This window comes from Ranitomeya variabilis, chromosome 2 (assembly GCF_051348905.1).
Source record: "Ranitomeya variabilis isolate aRanVar5 chromosome 2, aRanVar5.hap1, whole genome shotgun sequence".
In the NCBI taxonomy this organism is placed as follows: domain Eukaryota; kingdom Metazoa; phylum Chordata; class Amphibia; order Anura; family Dendrobatidae; genus Ranitomeya; species Ranitomeya variabilis.
Window position 1 is genome coordinate 967,384 of NC_135233.1, and position 17,577 is coordinate 984,960.

A 17,577-nucleotide genomic window follows, 5' to 3' on the forward strand; every position below is an offset into this window, starting at 1 on the left:
GAGGAGCGTTGCACTCCCTCTCCCATCATCCCACACTCAGCATCTGACACAGACACTGACAGTGGGCGTCACTACCCGGCGTCTGCTGTCAGGAGATGAGCGGGAGCTCGAAGCAGCGAAGGAACCAGGAGGAAGAGATTTATTTATTTTTTTATGAAGGTGCATTACACTATAGAGGCCTGAGGGGGCTGCATTATATTAGTCTTCCTGGGGGTGCGTTATATTACAGTCTGCCTATGGGGCACTGCCTTATATTACAGTCTGCCTATGGGGGCTGCCTTATATTAAAGTCTGCCTATGGGGGCTTCCTTATATTACAGTCTGCCTATAGGGGGCTGCATTATACTATAGAGTCTGCTTATGGGGAGCTGCATTGTACTATAGAGTCTGCCTATGGGGGTGCATTATACTATATAGAGTCTACTTGTGGGGGATGAATTATACTATATAGAGTTTGCCTATGGGGAGGGCATTATACTTTATTGAGGACTAACTGGTGTATTATGTTATATGGAGGCTATCTAGGGGGCCATTATACAGTGTGGAGATTACAGTGACAGAGCCATCATACAGAGTTGCAGCCATCACAGTTTTGGGGGGATATTAAGGGGTCAGTATATATACAGTGAGGGGGAATTATACTGTGTATAAGAGAGCATCATACTGTGTATAGGAGAGCTGTACAGGGGGAGACTTGGGACATTATTAAAATGTAAAGTGGGCACTTATTGTTATAGGGGAACTCAGGCTACTGTGACTGTCAAAGGGGCACACACAGGGCACTTAAACCTGGCATTACCATATTATCGAGGGGTGCTTTTGATTTTAGAGTGCACACAGTACCACACAGTAGGTGCAGTAACAGGGACACATAGGGCAGCAGCGGCTCAGTATTGGGGTATCAGCAGGATGAGCAGTTTGTGCAGGTTGGGAATAGATGTGATGGCTGGAATATGAGAAGTAAAATGTGCCTTTCTTGTATTCTCTGCAGGTGAGTCCTGGCTGGAAGAAGTTGTCATGTCGGTCTGGGCCAAATGAAAAAGACGTAAAAAAGTGAACGACTCCATCAGAAAGAACGTCAGCTGTAAGTGATTATCTGTAACTGTGCTGTGATCTCTTATATGTTCTGTAGTACTAGTATTTAGCACTAACCATATGGCAGTAATATCCATGCTGGTCTTGATATAGAGATTATTTTCAGCGCGGTCATCTCCTACATCCACTATTAGGGTGCGTCACCGAGTTGTAATCAGGGCTATCTGGTTAGGGGCCCACTCAGAAGTTTTGCCACAACCCCCGAACCAAAACCCTAGTTATGCCTCTGGTGGTAGGATAACAGTTGTATTCAATAGCAGAAGAGTTGGATAAAATAACCCTACTGTGCTGCATGAATGAGACGACACAAAGAGCTCAGGTTCTCATTTTATTGTCAGTGGTTGCGAGCTGCGGTTACAGTCCACCCTCAGTGGTATGTGCAGCGAGATTGTCAGCTCTACTGGTAAATACCCGAGTGCTCCATATGGCATCACCAAGACGGGTGTGATCAACCTCGGTGGTGGCAGGAGACCAGGCCTAGCCAGGCGACTGCTCACCTGTGTTCAGCCCCAAAGGCTTTCTACTAAATTCAAATATGTAAATCATCAATATATTAATTGAGTAAAGTGATCAATAGAATAACATACAAAATGCATATCAACCAAAGAGAAGCATCAAATACAAATTGTACCTGAATAAAATGCTAAAGATCAAATAATATCATATAATAAGTGAAGAGAACACAGAACAGGCATCAGATGGGGACGGCGTACATTACAGATAGTCCAAGGAACGTCCTACACATGAACCGCTCACAAAGTTACTTCATGTAAAACCCATGATCATCTAGACCGAAGCTGGAGAATGTTACATAATGGCAGGAATAAGGCGACAAGCCCAAATATGCCACACTACATAAGAAAGGCTCTACAATAAGACCGGGAAAGATACAATCTATAGACCGACTCCACTCATGCCACATGTTTCACCTTGGCTTCCTCAAGTGTAGGACATCTCATAAAATTTGTCATTTGTACTGCACAATTCTGATGCATCTGGTCGGGTTTGCTCTTCACCTATTTTCCATATGTTTTATCTTTATTAGATTATTAATTTTAAAAAATGTTATAAGTAATGTCAGACTGAAGTGGGGGAGCCACAATCCAGAGCTGTGCCTGGACTGCACCTTGTAGGCCACAGTCATGATCTGCATTAGCATGGTGAATTGATGGGGCATCTATTGGAGAGAATGCCCATCCTTGTCAGTACACAGCTGGTTTCTGCCATAAAGCCATCTCGTCCTGGATGTTTGTGGAAGAGGCCATATTTACAGGACAAGAAGGTCTGGGAATATTTCAGAACAGTGACTATCATGTTCCAATAACGGACACTTGAGTGCTGCACTAAAGTCCACCCAGCGGTCACTGACACTCTGGCTGAGAGTAACATCTTTTTGGCACTTTTCCATGGCCTGCGAATGAAGAATGTGGCAAACTTTATACAGAAGATGATGAACCACCATTTTATAGCCATGGTGGGTTGCGGAGTTCAGGACCACTGGCAGGAACAATCTGTCGGCTCCTGGATGGCATAATGGACCCAGGTGGAATTTCCGCTGCAGTATAATTGCACGACGCGTCTCTGCAGTCCCAGCTCGCGGCAGCACTTACAGAAACGTGCATAAGTGTTAATGTTGTAGTTGTAGATGCTGGCGGATGGACACTTCCCGTCACATGAAACAATGTTAACCTGCAGGAATAGGAAAGGAATATCATCACTGGTTACTATAGAATTCCTCAGAGGCCGGATATGGGTGCGCCCCGGCCCGGCCCGACTGGTGAACAATTACTTTATAGTGAACTGCCACAATTATACAATTATACATTTTGAAAAATGAGCAGAAACACATAAGTATGCATGAAGCCGCCCCAAAAAAGCATGAGCACACAAAGGGACACAGACACCGCACATAAGTGGGAGCAAGTGGAGAGCTGCGGGGATATGACTGCCCCCCGGAGGGCTGCTTACCGGCGTGTTGCTCCTGCAGTCGTTCTTCCTGATGGTCATTCGCACTGTGACTCTCTTGCAAAACTTTCCATCTTCTTTGCCTGAAAATGAGAGTTAAACCTTTTATCTTTGGAAACTCCATGTACTTGGAGACCAACAAAACTCCATACCAATAGTCTCCACCATGTATACCTTCAGCCATGGTAAAACTATAAGTCCTAGCCCATCCAACAGCTGCAGCCATAGACTACTGCTGCATACAGGGTACAGGTGACAACATGGTCAGACGATAAGAGCCACGGAATATCATTCACTTACATGTTTTACAGCATCCATCTAAGAATGATACAACATATCCTCCCATCTGGAAAAAGAAAAAAAGGCATATCATAAAAGGTGAAAAGAGGCCGCACCACAGGGGAAAAGAGGCCGCACCACAAGGGAAGAGAGGCCGCACCACAGGGGAAGAGAGGCCGCACCACAGGGGAAGATAGGAAGAGAGACCGCACCACAGGGGAAGAGAGGCCGCACCACAGGGGAAGAGAGGCCGCACCACAGGGGAAGAGAGACTATACCACAGGGGAAGAGAGGCCACACCACAGGGGAAGAGAGGCCGCACCACAGGGGAAGAGAGGCCGCACCACAGGGGAAGAGAGGCCGCACCACAGGGGAAGAGAGGCCACACCACAGGGGAAGATAGGAAGAGAGACCGCACCACAGGGGAAGAGAGGCCGCACCACAGGGGAAGAGAGGCCGCACCACAGGGGAAGAGAGACTATACCACAGGGGAAGAGAGGCCACACCACAAGGGAAGAGAGGCCGCACCACAGGGGAAGAGAGGCCGCACCACAAGGGAAGAGAGGCCGCACCACAGGGGAAGAGAGGCCGCACCACAGGGGAAGATAGGAAGAGAGACCGCACCACAGGGGAAGAGAGGCCGCACCACAGGGGAAGAGAGGCCGCACCACAGGGGAAGAGAGACTATACCACAGGGGAAGAGAGGCCACACCACAGGGGAAGAGAGGCCGCACCACAGGGGAAGAGAGGCCGCACCACAGGGGAAGAGAGGCCGCACCACAGGGGAAGAGAGGCCGCACCACAGGGGAAGAGAGGCCGCACCACAGGGGAAGAGAGGCCACACCACAGGGGAAGAGAGGCCGCACCACAGGGAAAGAGAGGCCACACCACAAGGGAAGAGAGGCCACACCACAGGGGAAGAGAGGCCGCACCACAGGGGAAGAGAGGCCGCACCACAAGGGAAGAGAGGCCGCACCACAGGGGAAGAGAGGCCGCACCACAGGGGAAGATAGGAAGAGAGACCGCACCACAGGGGAAGAGAGGCCGCACCACAGGGGAAGAGAGGCCGCACCACAGGGGAAGAGAGACTATACCACAGGGGAAGAGAGGCCACACCACAGGGGAAGAGAGGCCGCACCACAGGGGAAGAGAGGCCGCACCACAGGGGAAGAGAGGCCGCACCACAGGGGAAGAGAGGCCGCACCACAGGGGAAGAGAGGCCACACCACAGGGGAAGAGAGGCCGCACCACAGGGGAAGAGAGGCCGCACCACAGGGAAAGAGAGGCCACACCACAAGGGAAGAGAGGCCACACCACAGGGGAAGAGAGGCCGCACCACAGGGGAAGAGAGGCCGCACCACAGGGGAAGAGAGGCCACACCACAAGGGAAGAGAGGCCACACCACAGGGGAAGAGAGGCCGCACCACAGGGGAAGAGAGGCCGCACCACAGGGGAAGAGAGACCGCACCACAGGGGAAGAGAGGCCGCACCACAGGGGAAGAGAGGCCGCACCACAGGGGAAGAGAGACTATACCACAGGGGAAGAGAGGCCACACCACAGGGGAAGAGAGGCCGCACCACAGGGGAAGAGAGGCCGCACCACAGGGGAAGAGAGGCCGCACCACAGGGGAAGAGAGGCCACACCACAGGGGAAGAGAGGCCGCACCACAGGGGAAGAGAGGCCGCACCACAGGGAAAGAGAGGCCACACCACAAGGGAAGAGAGGCCACACCACAGGGGAAGAGAGGCCGCACCACAGGGGAAGAGAGGCCGCACCACAGGGGAAGAGAGGCCGCACCACAGGGGAAGAGAGGCCGCACCACAAGGGAAGAGAGGCCACACCACAGGGGAAGAGAGGCCGCACCACAGGGGAAGAGAGGCCGCACCACAGGGGAAGAGAGGCCGCACCACAGGGGAAGAGAGGCCGCACCACAGGGGAAGAGAGGCCGCACCACAGGGGAAGAGAGGCCACACCACAGGGGAAGAGAGGCCGCACCACAGGGGAAGAGAGGCCGCACCACAGGGGAAGAGAGGCCGCACCACAGGGGAAGAGAGGCTGCACCACAGGGGAAGAGAGACCGCACCACAGGGGAAGAGAGGCCGCACCACAGGGGAAGAGAGGCCGCACCACAGGGGAAGAGAGACTATACCACAGGGGAAGAGAGGCCACACCACAGGGGAAGAGAGGCCGCACCACAGGGGAAGAGAGGCCACACCACAGGGGAAGAGAGGCCGCACCACAGGGGAAGAGAGGCTGCACCACAGTGGAAGAGAGGCCGCACCACAGGGGAAGAGAGGCTGCACCACAGGGGAAGGGAGGCCACACCACAGGGGAAGAGAGGCTGCACCACAGGGGAAGAGAGGAAGAGAGACCGCACCACAGGGGAAGAGAGGCCGCACCACAGGGGAAGAGAGGCCGCACCACAGGGGAAGAGAGACTATACCACAGGGGAAGAGAGGCCGCACCACAGGGGAAGAGAGGCCGCACCACAGGGGAAGAGAGGCCACACCACAGGGGAAGAGAGGCCGCACCACAGGGGAAGAGAGGCTGCACCACAGTGGAAGAGAGGCCGCACCACAGGGGAAGAGAGGCTGCACCACAGGGGAAGGGAGGCCACACCACAGGGGAAGAGAGGCTGCACCACAGGGGAAGGGAGGCCACACCACAGGGGAAGAGAGGCCGCACCACAGGGGAAGAGAGGCCGCACCACAGGGGAAGAGAGGCTGCACCACAGGGGAAGAGACGAAGAGAGACCGCACCACAGGGGAAGAGAGGCCGCACCACAGGGGAAGAGAGGCCACACCACAGGGGAAGAGAGGCCGCACCACAGGGGAAGAGAGGCTGCACCACAGGGTAAGAGAGGCCGCACCACAGGGGAAGAGAGGCCGCACCACAGGGGAAGGGAGGCCACACCACAGGGGAAGAGAGGCTGCACCACAGGGGAAGGGAGGCCACACCACAGGGGAAGAGAGACTATACCACAGGGGAAGAGAGGCCGCACCACAGGGGAAGAGAGGCTGCACCACAGGGGAAGGGAGGCCACACCACAGGGGAAGAGAGACTATACCACAGGGGAAGAGAGGCCACACCACAGGGGAAGAGAGGCCGCACCACAGGGGAAGAGAGGCCGCACCACAGGGGAAGAGAGGCCACACCACAGGGGAAGAGAGGCCGCACCACAGGGGAAGAGACGAAGAGAGACCGCACCACAGGGGAAGAGAGGCCGCACCACAGGGGAAGAGAGGCCCCACCACAGGGGAAGAGAGGCCACACCACAGGGGAAGAGAGGCCACACCACAGGGGAAGAGAGGCCGCACCACAGGGGAAGAGAGGCCACACCACAAGGGAAGAGAGGCCGCACCACAGGGGAAGAGAGGCTGCACCACAGGGGAAGAGAGGCCGCACCACAGGGGAAGAGAGGCCGCACCACAGGGGAAGAGAGGCCGCACCACAGGGGAAAGGAGGCTGCACCACAGGGGAAGGGAGGCCGCACCACAAGGGAAGAGAGGCCACACCACAGGGGAAGAGAGGCCGCACCACAGGGGAAGAGAGGCCGCACCACAGGGGAAGAGAGGCCGCACCACAGGGGAAGAGAGGCCGCACCACAGGGGAAGAGAGGCCGCACCACAGGGGAAGAGAGGCTGCACCACAGGGGAAGAGAGGCCGCACCACAGGGGAAGAGAGGCCGCACCACAGGGGAAGAGAGGCCGCACCACAGGGGAAGAGAGGCCGCACCACAGGGGAAGAGAGGCCGCACCACAGGGGAAGAGAGGCTGCACCACAGGGGAAGGGAGGCTGCACCACAGGGGAAGGGAGGCCGCACCACAGGGGAAGAGAGGCCGCACCACAGGGGAAGAGAGGCCGCACCACAGGGGAAGAGAGGCTGCACCACAGGGGAAGAGAGGAAGAGAGACCACACCACAGGGGAAGAGAGGCCACACCACAGGGGAAGAGAGGCCGCACCACAGGGGAAGAGAGGCCACACCACAAGGGAAGAGAGGCCACACCACAGGGGAAGAGAGGCCGCATCACAGGGGAAGAGAGGCCGCACCACAGGGGAAGAGAGGCCGCACCACAGGGGAAGAGAGGCCGCACCACAGGGGAAGAGAGGCAGCACCACAGGGGAAGAGAGGCCGCACCACAGGGGAAGAGAGGCCGCACCACAGGGGAAGAGAGGCCGCACCACAGGGGAAGAGAGGCCGCACCACAGGGGAAGAGAGGCCACACCAGAGGGGAAGAGAGGCCGCACCACAAGGGAAGAGAGGCCGCACCACAGGGGAAGAGAGGCCGCACCACAGGGGAAGAGAGGCAGCACCACAGGGGAAGAGAGGCCGCACCACAGGGGAAGAGAGGCCGCACCACAGGGGAAGAGAGGCCGCACCACAGGGGAAGAGAGGCCGCACCACAGGGGAAGAGACGAAGAGAGACCGCACCACAGGGGAAGAGAGGCCGCACCACAGGGGAAGAGAGGCTGCACCACAGGGGAAGGGAGGCCACACCACAGGGGAAGAGAGGCCGCACCACAGGGGAAGAGAGGCCGCACCACAGGGGAAGAGACGAAGAGAGACCGCACCACAGGGGAAGAGAGGCCGCACCACAGGGGAAGAGAGGCCGCACCACAGGGGAAGAGAGGCTGCACCACAGGGGAAGAGAGGCCGCACCACAGGGGAAGAGAGGCCGCACCACAGGGGAAGGGAGGCCACACCACAGGGGAAGAGAGGCTGCACCACAGGGGAAGGGAGGCCACACCACAGGGGAAGAGAGACTATACCACAGGGGAAGAAAGGCCGCACCACAGGGGAAGAGAGGCTGCACCACAGGGGAAGGGAGGCCACACCACAGGGGAAGAGAGACTATACCACAGGGGAAGAGAGGCCACACCACAGGGGAAGAGAGGCCGCACCACAGGGGAAGAGAGGCCGCACCACAGGGGAAGAGAGGCCACACCACAGGGGAAGAGAGGCCGCACCACAGGGGAAGAGAGGCCCCACCACAGGGGAAGAGAGGCCGCACCACAGGGGAAGAGAGGCCGCACCACAGGGGAAGAGAGGCCACACCACAGGGGAAGAGAGGCCGCACCACAGGGGAAGAGAGGCCGCACCACAGGGGAAGAGAGGCCGCACCACAGGGGAGGAGAGGCCGCACCACAGGGGAAGAGAGGCCGCACCACAGGGGAAGAGAGGCCGCACCACAGGGGAAGAGAGGCCCCACCACAGGGGAAGAGAGGCCACACCACAGGGGAAGAGAGGCCGCACCACAGGGGAAGAGAGGCCACACCACAAGGGAAGAGAGGCCGCACCACAGGGGAAGAGAGGCTGCACCACAGGGGAAGAGAGGCCGCACCACAGGGGAAGAGAGGCCGCACCACAGGGGAAGAGAGGCTGCACCACAGGGGAAGGGAGGCTGCACCACAGGGGAAGGGAGGCCGCACCACAAGGGAAGAGAGGCCACACCACAGGGGAAGAGAGGCTGCACCACAGGGGAAGAGAGGCTGCACCACAGGGGAAGAGAGGCCGCACCACAGGGGAAGAGAGGCCGCACCACAGGGGAAGAGAGGCCGCACCACAGGGGAAGAGAGGCCGCTCCACAGGGGAAGAGAGGCCGCACCACAGGGGAAGAGAGGAAGAGAGATCGCACCACAGGGGAAGAGAGGCCACACCACAGGGGAAGAGAGGCCGCACCACAGGCGAAGAGAGGCCACACCACAAGGGAAGAGAGGCCACACCACAGGGGAAGAGAGGCCGCATCACAGGGGAAGAGAGGCCGCACCACAGGGGAAGAGAGGCCGCACCACAGGGGAAGAGAGGCCACACCACAAGGGAAGAGAGGCCACACCACAGGGGAAGAGAGGCCGCATCACAGGGGAAGAGAGGCCGCACCACAGGGGAAGAGAGGCCGCACCACAGGGGAAGAGAGGCCGCACCACAGGGGAAGAGAGGCCGCACCACAGGGGAAGAGAGGCCGCACCACAGGGGAAGAGAGGCCGCACCACAGGGGAAGAGAGGCCGCACCACAGGGGAAGAGAGGCCACACCACAGGGGAAGAGAGGCCGCACCATAAGGGAAGAGAGGCCGCACCACAGGGGAAGAGAGGCCGCACCACAGGGGAAGAGAGGCAGCACCACACTGGAAGAGAGGCCGCACCACAGGGGAAGAGAGGCCGCACCACAGGGGAAGAGAGGCCGCACCACAGGGGAAGAGAGGCCACACCACAGGGGAAGAGAGGCCGCACCACAGGGGAAGAGACGAAGAGAGACCGCACCACAGGGGAAGAGAGGCCGCACCACAGGGGAAGAGAGGCCACACCACAGGGGAAGAGAGGCCACACCACAGGGGAAGAGAGGCCACACCACAGGGGAAGAGAGGCCGCACCACAGGGGAAGAGAGGCCACACCACAAGGGAAGAGAGGCTGCACCACAGGGGAAGGGAGGCTGCACCACAGGGGAAGGGAGGCTGCACCACAGGGGAAGGGAGGCCGCACCACAAGGGAAGAGAGGCCACACCACAGGGGAAGAGAGGCTGCACCACAGGGGAAGAGAGGCCGCACCACAGGGGAAGAGAGGCAGCACCACAGGGGAAGAGAGGCCGCACCACAGGGGAAGAGAGGCCGCACCACAGGGGAAGAGAGGCCGCACCACAGGGGAAGAGAGGCCGCACCACAGGGGAAGAGAGGCCGCACCACAGGGGAAGAGAGGCTGCACCACAGGGGAAGGGAGGCTGCACCACAGGGGAAGGGAGGCCGCACCACAGGGGAAGAGAGGCCGCACCACAGGGGAAGAGAGGCCGCACCACAGGGGAAGAGAGGCTGCACCACAGGGGAAGAGAGGAAGAGAGACCGCACCACAGGGGAAGAGAGGCCACACCACAGGGGAAGAGAGGCCGCACCACAGGGGAAGAGAGGCCACACCACAAGGGAAGAGAGGCCACACCACAGGGGAAGAGAGGCCGCATCACAGGGGAAGAGAGGCCGCACCACAGGGGAAGAGAGGCCGCACCACAGGGGAAGAGAGGCCACACCACAGGGGAAGAGAGGCCACACCACAGGGGAAGAGAGGCCGCACCACAGGGGAAGAGAGGCCACACCACAAGGGAAGAGAGGCCACACCACAGGGGAAGAGAGGCCGCACCACAGGGGAAGAGAGGCCGCACCACAGGGGAAGAGAGGTCGCACCACAGGGGAAGAGAGGCCGCACCACAGGGGAAGAGAGGCCGCACCACAGGGGAAGAGAGGCCGCACCACAGGGGAAGAGAGGCCGCACCACAGGGGAAGAGAGGCCGCACCACAGGGGAAGAGAGGCCGCACCACAGGGGAAGAGAGGCCGCACCACAGGGGAAGAGAGGCAGCACCACAGGGGAAGGGAGGCCGCACCACAGGGGAAGGGAGGCCGCACCACAAGGGAAGAGAGGCCACACCACAGGGGAAGAGAGGCCGCACCACAGGGGAAGAGAGGCCGCACCACAGGGGAAGAGAGGCCGCACCACAGGGGAAGAGAGGCCGCACCACAGGGGAAGAGAGGCCGCACCACAGGGGAAGAGAGGCCACACCACAAGGGAAGAGAGGCCACACCACAGGGGAAGAGAGGCCGCACCACAGGCGAAGAGAGGCTGCACCACAGGGGAAGAGAGGCCGCACCACAAGGGAAGAGAGGCCGCACCACAGGGGAAGAGAGGCCGCACCACAGGGGAAGAGAGGCCGCACCACAGGGGAAGAGAGGCCGCACCACAGGGGAAGAGAGGCCACACCACAGGGGAAGAGAGGCCGCACCACAGGGGAAGAGAGGCCACACCACAAGGGAAGAGAGGCCACACCACAGGGGAAGAGAGGCCGCACCACAGGCGAAGAGAGGCTGCACCACAGGGGAAGAGAGGCCGCACCACAGGGGAAGAGAGGCCGCACCACAGGGGAAGAGAGGCCGCACCACAGGGGAAGAGAGGCCGCACCACAGGGGAAGAGAGGCTGCACCACAGGGGAAGAGAGGAAGAGAGACCGCACCACAGGGGAAGAGAGGTCACACCACAGGGGAAGAGAGGCCGCACCACAGGGGAAGAGAGGCCACACCACAAGGGAAGAGAGGCCACACCACAGGGGAAGAGAGGCCGCACCACAGGGGAAGAGAGGCCGCACCACAGGGGAAGAGAGGCCACACCACAGGGGAAGAGAGGCAGCACCACAGGGGAAGAGAGGCCGCACCACAGGGGAAGAGAGGCCGCACCACAGGGGAAGAGAGGCCGCACCACAGGGGAAGAGAGGCCGCACCACAAGGGAAGAGAGGCTGCACCACAGGGGAAGAGAGGAAGAGAGGCCGCACCACAGGGGAAGAGAGGCTGCACCACAGGGGAAGAGAGGCCGCACCACAGGGGAAGAGAGGAAGAGAGGCCGCACCACAGGGGAAGAGAGGCCGCACCACAGGGGAAGAGAGGCCGCACCACAGGGGAAGAGAGGCCGCACCACAGGGGAAGAGAGGCCGCACCACAGGGGAAGAGAGGAAGAGAGGCCGCACCACAGGGGAAGAGAGGCCGCACCACAGGGGAAGAGAGGCCGCACCACAGGGGAAGAGAGGCCGCACCACAGGGGAAGAGAGGCCGCACCACAGGGGAAAAGAGGAAGAGAGGCCGCACCACAGGGGAAGAGAGGCCGCACCACAGGGGAAGAGAGGCCGCACCACAGGGGAAGAGAGGCCGCACCACAGGGGAAGAGAGGCCGCACCACAGGGGAAGAGAGGCCGCACCACAGGGGAAGAGAGGCCGCACCACAGGGGAAGAGAGGAAGAGAGGCCGCACCACAGGGGAAGAGAGGCCGCACCACAGGGGAAGAGAGGCCGCACCACAGGGGAAGAGAGACTACACAGCAGGGGCAGATAGGCCACATAAGAGAGAGACAGGCCACACAAGAGAGAGTGGCTATACAGGAGGGACAGAGAGACTACATTTGAGGGGCAGAGAGATTACACAAGAGGGGCAGAGAGGCTACACAAGAGGGGCAGAGAGACTACACAAGAGGGGCAGAGAGACTACACAAGAGGGGCAGAGAGACTACACAAGAGGGGCAGAGAGACTACACTAGAGGGGCAGAGAGACTACACAAGAGGGGCAGAGAGACTACACAAGAGGGGCAGAGAGACTACACAAGAGGGGCAGAGAGACTACACAAGAGGGGCAGAGAGACTACACAAGAGGGGCAGAGAGACTACACAAGAGGGGCAGAGAGACTACACAAGAGGGGCAGAGAGACTACACTAGAGGGGCAGAGAGACTACACAAGAGGGGCAGAGAGACTACACTAGAGGGGCAGAGAGACTACACTAGAGGGGCAGAGAGACTACACAAGAGGGGCAGAGAGACAGTGTGTCCCTAAGAGCTTGGGATTATATCGAACGCTAAAGATTTAATGAAGCCATACAAGAAACACCATGCGGCTGCATACATCCATTACACAATGGCAGGTTACAACTGCCCCGTTATTAATGGGAAGCTATTATCTGACAATATTGTCTGATACCATCCCCAATGTGACAGAAAACCGCATTATCAACACCAGGTCACACGTACCCGTGTGACTGACGTCCTATAGGAGCCTCATCTTGGTGCATTTTTAATACTACACAACTGCCCCCTCCATGAATTTGGAGGTTTGCGAGTGGCTGCTTCATCAGTAGTTTGCACCTGTGCTGCCCCCCGCCTTTATCTTGGGGGTCTGCTGCATCCTGCTGCTGCATTGCTGATATGACCTGGTGTTGGTGAGGCCCTTTTCTTTTCTGTGATGTTTTTTGAATTGTTATTCTTTTCTGTGAGATGTTTGAGCAACCCCAATGAAAAGTAGGATGATGATGTTAGAGATGTATAATGATAGCACCGGCACACTGGCTTGTGACCCAACATGGGGGAGGAAAGGAGGCTTTGCACTAAACCATGTCATGAGCAGGTCTGAAGAATTGCTGCATACATTTGAAAGCTCACATTACTTGTGATACTTTCCATTTAATGTGCAAGCAACGAGACTAGTGCTGAAGAACACGATCTACCATGCTGCAGCTGTCAGGGAAGAGCGGGCAGCTGGCAAACATCCCCTGGGCTTCATGTGAATGCCCCGCGGCTTGGCCAAAGGCTGCACATAGTGCCTCTTATGACCCCACATCAGGGCATGGTTACAGTCCTACATACAGTGGGTAGGGAAAGTATTCAGAGCCCTTTACATTTTTCACTCTTTAGTTCATTGTAGCCATTTGGTAAATTCTAAAAGTTCATTTTTTTCTCATTAATGTACACTCTGCACTCCATATTGAGTAAAAAACACAGAAATGTAGAAATGTTTGCAAATTTATTAAAAAAAATTGAAAAACTGAAATATCACATGGTCATAACTAAGTCTTCAGCCCCTTTGCTCAGTATTGAGTAGAAGCCCCTTTTGTGCTAGTACGGCCATGAGTCTCCTTGGGAATGATACAACAAGGTTTTCACATCTGGATTTGGGGATCCTCGGACATTCTTCCTTGCAGATCCTCTCCAGTTCCATCAGGTTGGATGGTGAACATTGGTGGTGTGCTGTTAGCTAATCTTTGCCTAACTTTCAGCCATTATAGGACATTATCTGATGTATATGGTTAAATTCCATCTATTGTATTTGTTGTACTTTGCTGCCATCTACTGGCCATTGTATATCATGTTCTTCCTGCATTATCACTCTGTTTACCCATAATACCTTTCTATCTGCAACTTCTCCTACCTTATCTGACATCCTTCTTCTTGGTCAGTGCCATCTTGTATAACGGATTCTCTTGTTACCTCTAACTTCGTGCTTCTAAATTGCAGTATTAACTTCTACCTCATCTTCATCGCTTCATCATCCCTGGTATCTCACCTCATCTCATCAAGGTACTGTGAATAAAACCTGTTGAATTCATCACTGCATCATCCTTCCGGACTAATCACGTGCAGCTCATCACGATTAGAGGCACAAGTTAGGGAGTTAACGCTATCTGCTATTGCTTATACAGAGAACTGTGTTCACACCCCTCAGACACATCTCACCCGCGTACCTCGGTGGTAGGATAGTAACAAGATACCCAAGTCTGCAGTGTCTGTGTGTATATGCGTTGTCTGCTAGCAAGTCTATGATCATCCCCCATCTTAGCTAAAGCATGTCCACAAAAAGCATCCTGGATACCTCTGTGAAAGTATCACATCATATGTCCCTGACACCACAGATGCTCCAGGAACAGGGTCCACACTTACTGCAGAGCAGGACGTACGGCCCTAACATGTAACCAAGCTGACACAAAAGACCAGAGAGAACTTTGAGACAATTAGAGAAGAGTTTAGATACCACCATCTACTGTAAGTCAACGGCCACCAACTCACTTTTGAGATCCTTACTCTCAACAAAGGGGTATACCGAAAGGCCAATACCTCAGACTAAGACGTAATTGCTCTGACGGGAGAGACTTTAAGGCAAAGGCGGATGATATGAGATCTAGATTCCTCTCAAGAGGGTACCCGGACCGGGTGTTGAGGGAGGCATTTCAGTATGCGAAGGGACAGACCAGAAATGCCCTGCTGACACCACGGGAGAAAGATCTACCAATGGGGAAAAATGCTTGTGCACAGCCACTTTTGTCCCCCTCAGAAAGAAACATGGCTTCCCAAGAAACCAGAGGGATGTGTGGTGGATGTGTGACATGTAGATTCATGCAGACAGGAAAGGAATTTTTCAATGAGAATACAAGGGAAACAATCGGGATTAAGGAATTTATTAACAGTAAAACGAAAGGAGTAATATATCGAATAACTTGTGAGCGTAATTTGACTTACATTGGCAAAACAACAAGGGAACTGAGGAGAAGGGTGGGGGAACACTTAGGAGACATTCGAAATCAGAGAGAAACACCCCTCGCTAGACACGTGAACGTATTTCACGGTGGTAATGAAGGTGTGGTTAAGTTCATGGATATTGATCAAGTAAAGGTACCCAAGAGGGGAGGCAATTTTGATAAAATCATCCTACAGAGAGACGTAAGGTGGATTTTTAGGTTGGACACATGCCACCCTCATGGCCTTAACGAGCAGTTAAATTATGGGTGTTTTTTGTAGCAAGGATATCTGGTACATACTTCCCTCCCTTTCATCTTTCGGGCTTCTCGATATGAAGAGGAAGATATTTGTTTAGTTTTACAACAAGGGTGGACTAATCCTATGTATGAGAGGAGTAGAGGTTTTGTACACTCTGTTTCCATTGGTGGTTCCCTCCCTTTTTTCAGTAATTTTCATGGTCTTCCCTCCTTCTTCTCAGTACTTCTCATGGTCTTCTTCCTTTGCCCCCTCCCCTTCCCCTCCCCCCATTCCATTTTTCACCCCAAAATGTGATGGGTGGGCCTACTGGAGGATATGTCCTTGATATAGGTGAGTCACGTCTGAAGTATTTGCTGCCTCTGCCGTTTGAGGCTGCCAGTCAAACAGGTAGAAATGCTTGTCTATCAGGATAAGCGTTGGAATGAGAATGGACATATAGACCATTCTCCTTACTTTAAGAGATGGGGCATCTCATTTGGTTACTAATTGGAGAACTGACCTACAATGGGAGGAATCTGCTCCTTACTGAATTTCTGGAACTTCCCTCCCTATTGGTTGTTTGTTTGGATCTAGGATCCGTAATATTCAGTGGCAAATATAGAAATCAAGGCCCCCCCCCCCCTTCCCTATGTATATGCAAAGAGGCACTCCTGTAAAGAAATAAGCGGGATTTGAGATTTTCTGTAATATACGGGGGACTGCTGTATATATTTAACCCTTGATGGACGGGGGGTGGGTATGGGTATATATGTAAAAAAAAAAAAAACACACCAAACCCCCCTCCTCCTGCTGTTCGGTCATTTGACCGGGCGGAGATAGGAATGTGGGACACTCCCACTTACGTGTGCGCTCCACAGATCATGAAACCGGATGTGATGTAACAAAGATGTTGCCTGGACTTCCGCCCCTTGTGCGTTCCAAATTGTGGGCCGCAAGGAACGACACAGGGGAGGCATATCTGTAAGGATATGACATAATAAAGATGGCGCCGGCACTTCCGCTCCCTGGACGTCCTGGACCGTGAACCACAAATGGGGTATCGGGTGACACGTGCAGGGATGATGCTGACATCCAGGAGAGCGAATCAGTAACGGAGATAAGGGGTGAGTGACCGGATATGAGGTCAGACGCCGGGGGAGGTGTGACGGAAAAACCTCCTTTTAAAGGGGCTGATTTGAACAAGCGCCTTAATGCCACATTTACAATAGGGTTGATGATGCAAACGGTCACACCTAGTGAGGGTGATATCTGCCACTGCAGATCCCCCATAGATACCTTGTAAATAATCCTATAATTCAAAGAGATCCCACTCTTCAATATTCATCATGAGATTCCCCTGATGAATCCCCTTTATTGGGGAGGAAACGTGTAGGGAAAAATACATACATTTCTTGAGAGGTGGTGGGTACCCCAAACAGCATATATTTGGGGACTGTCCTTGTCAGGACGGGAGCAACGCAGGGGCACGACAGGGAAGAATAGACATCCTCTTCGCCCTGCTATTTATACAAGTAGGTACATATCTCTGCTCCTGTTCATGATGGATTCGATATGGGACGAGATTTGGTGAGACCAAACCAATTTTTAATTGAGCACGCGCACTTTATGTTTTTTGGTTTTGTTTTTGTGTCATATGGATGGTCCAGAATTCATTTTTGTGGTTACCAATAAAGGTTATATTTTATTGACATGTAGATAAGACCCTCAGGGCTAGATTACTTAATATTTACAAGGGGGATTTGTTTTGGTGGACAAAGGTACCACTAAAAAAGCTGAGCTTAGAAGAGTTCCATGACATCCTAGATCATTTATGGGGCAGAGTTGATCATTATTTAGTAGCTCTTCCACACTCCAACAATGGCGCAGCAGATTTAACCGCTACATTGAATCGTTTATCTGCCGCTTATGATCGCTGCCAGAGACTGTCTGCAAAGTACATCACATTTCTGAGTAAGGCTACTTTCACATTAGCGTCGTGCACTGCACGTCGCAATGCGACGTTGCAGCGCACCGACGCATACTGTGGAAGCGCCGCACAACGGGGGCAGCGGATGCTGTTTTTCAACACATCCGCTGCCCCATTGTGAGGTGCGGGGAGGAGGGGGCGGAGTTCCGGCCGCGCATGCGCGGTCGGAAATGGCAGACACGACGCACCAAAAAACATTACAAGC

General features: G+C 55.4%; 1 protein-coding gene across 1 annotated transcript in view; it reads right to left on the bottom strand.

Annotated features, from left to right (window-relative positions):
* Positions 1–1,426: 1,426 nt before the first annotated feature.
* Positions 1,427–17,577, bottom strand: part of OTOG (otogelin) — a 1,016,637-nt gene continuing 1,000,486 nt past the window's right edge. The window contains exons 55-57 of the mRNA XM_077292284.1: positions 3,361–3,406; positions 3,064–3,143; positions 1,427–2,784 (exon numbers count right to left, since the gene is read on the bottom strand). Of these exons, the coding sequence (XP_077148399.1) occupies positions 2,584–2,784; positions 3,064–3,143; positions 3,361–3,406 (327 nt within the window). The 3' untranslated portion in view covers positions 1,427–2,583. The remainder of the gene's footprint in view (positions 2,785–3,063; positions 3,144–3,360; positions 3,407–17,577) is intronic.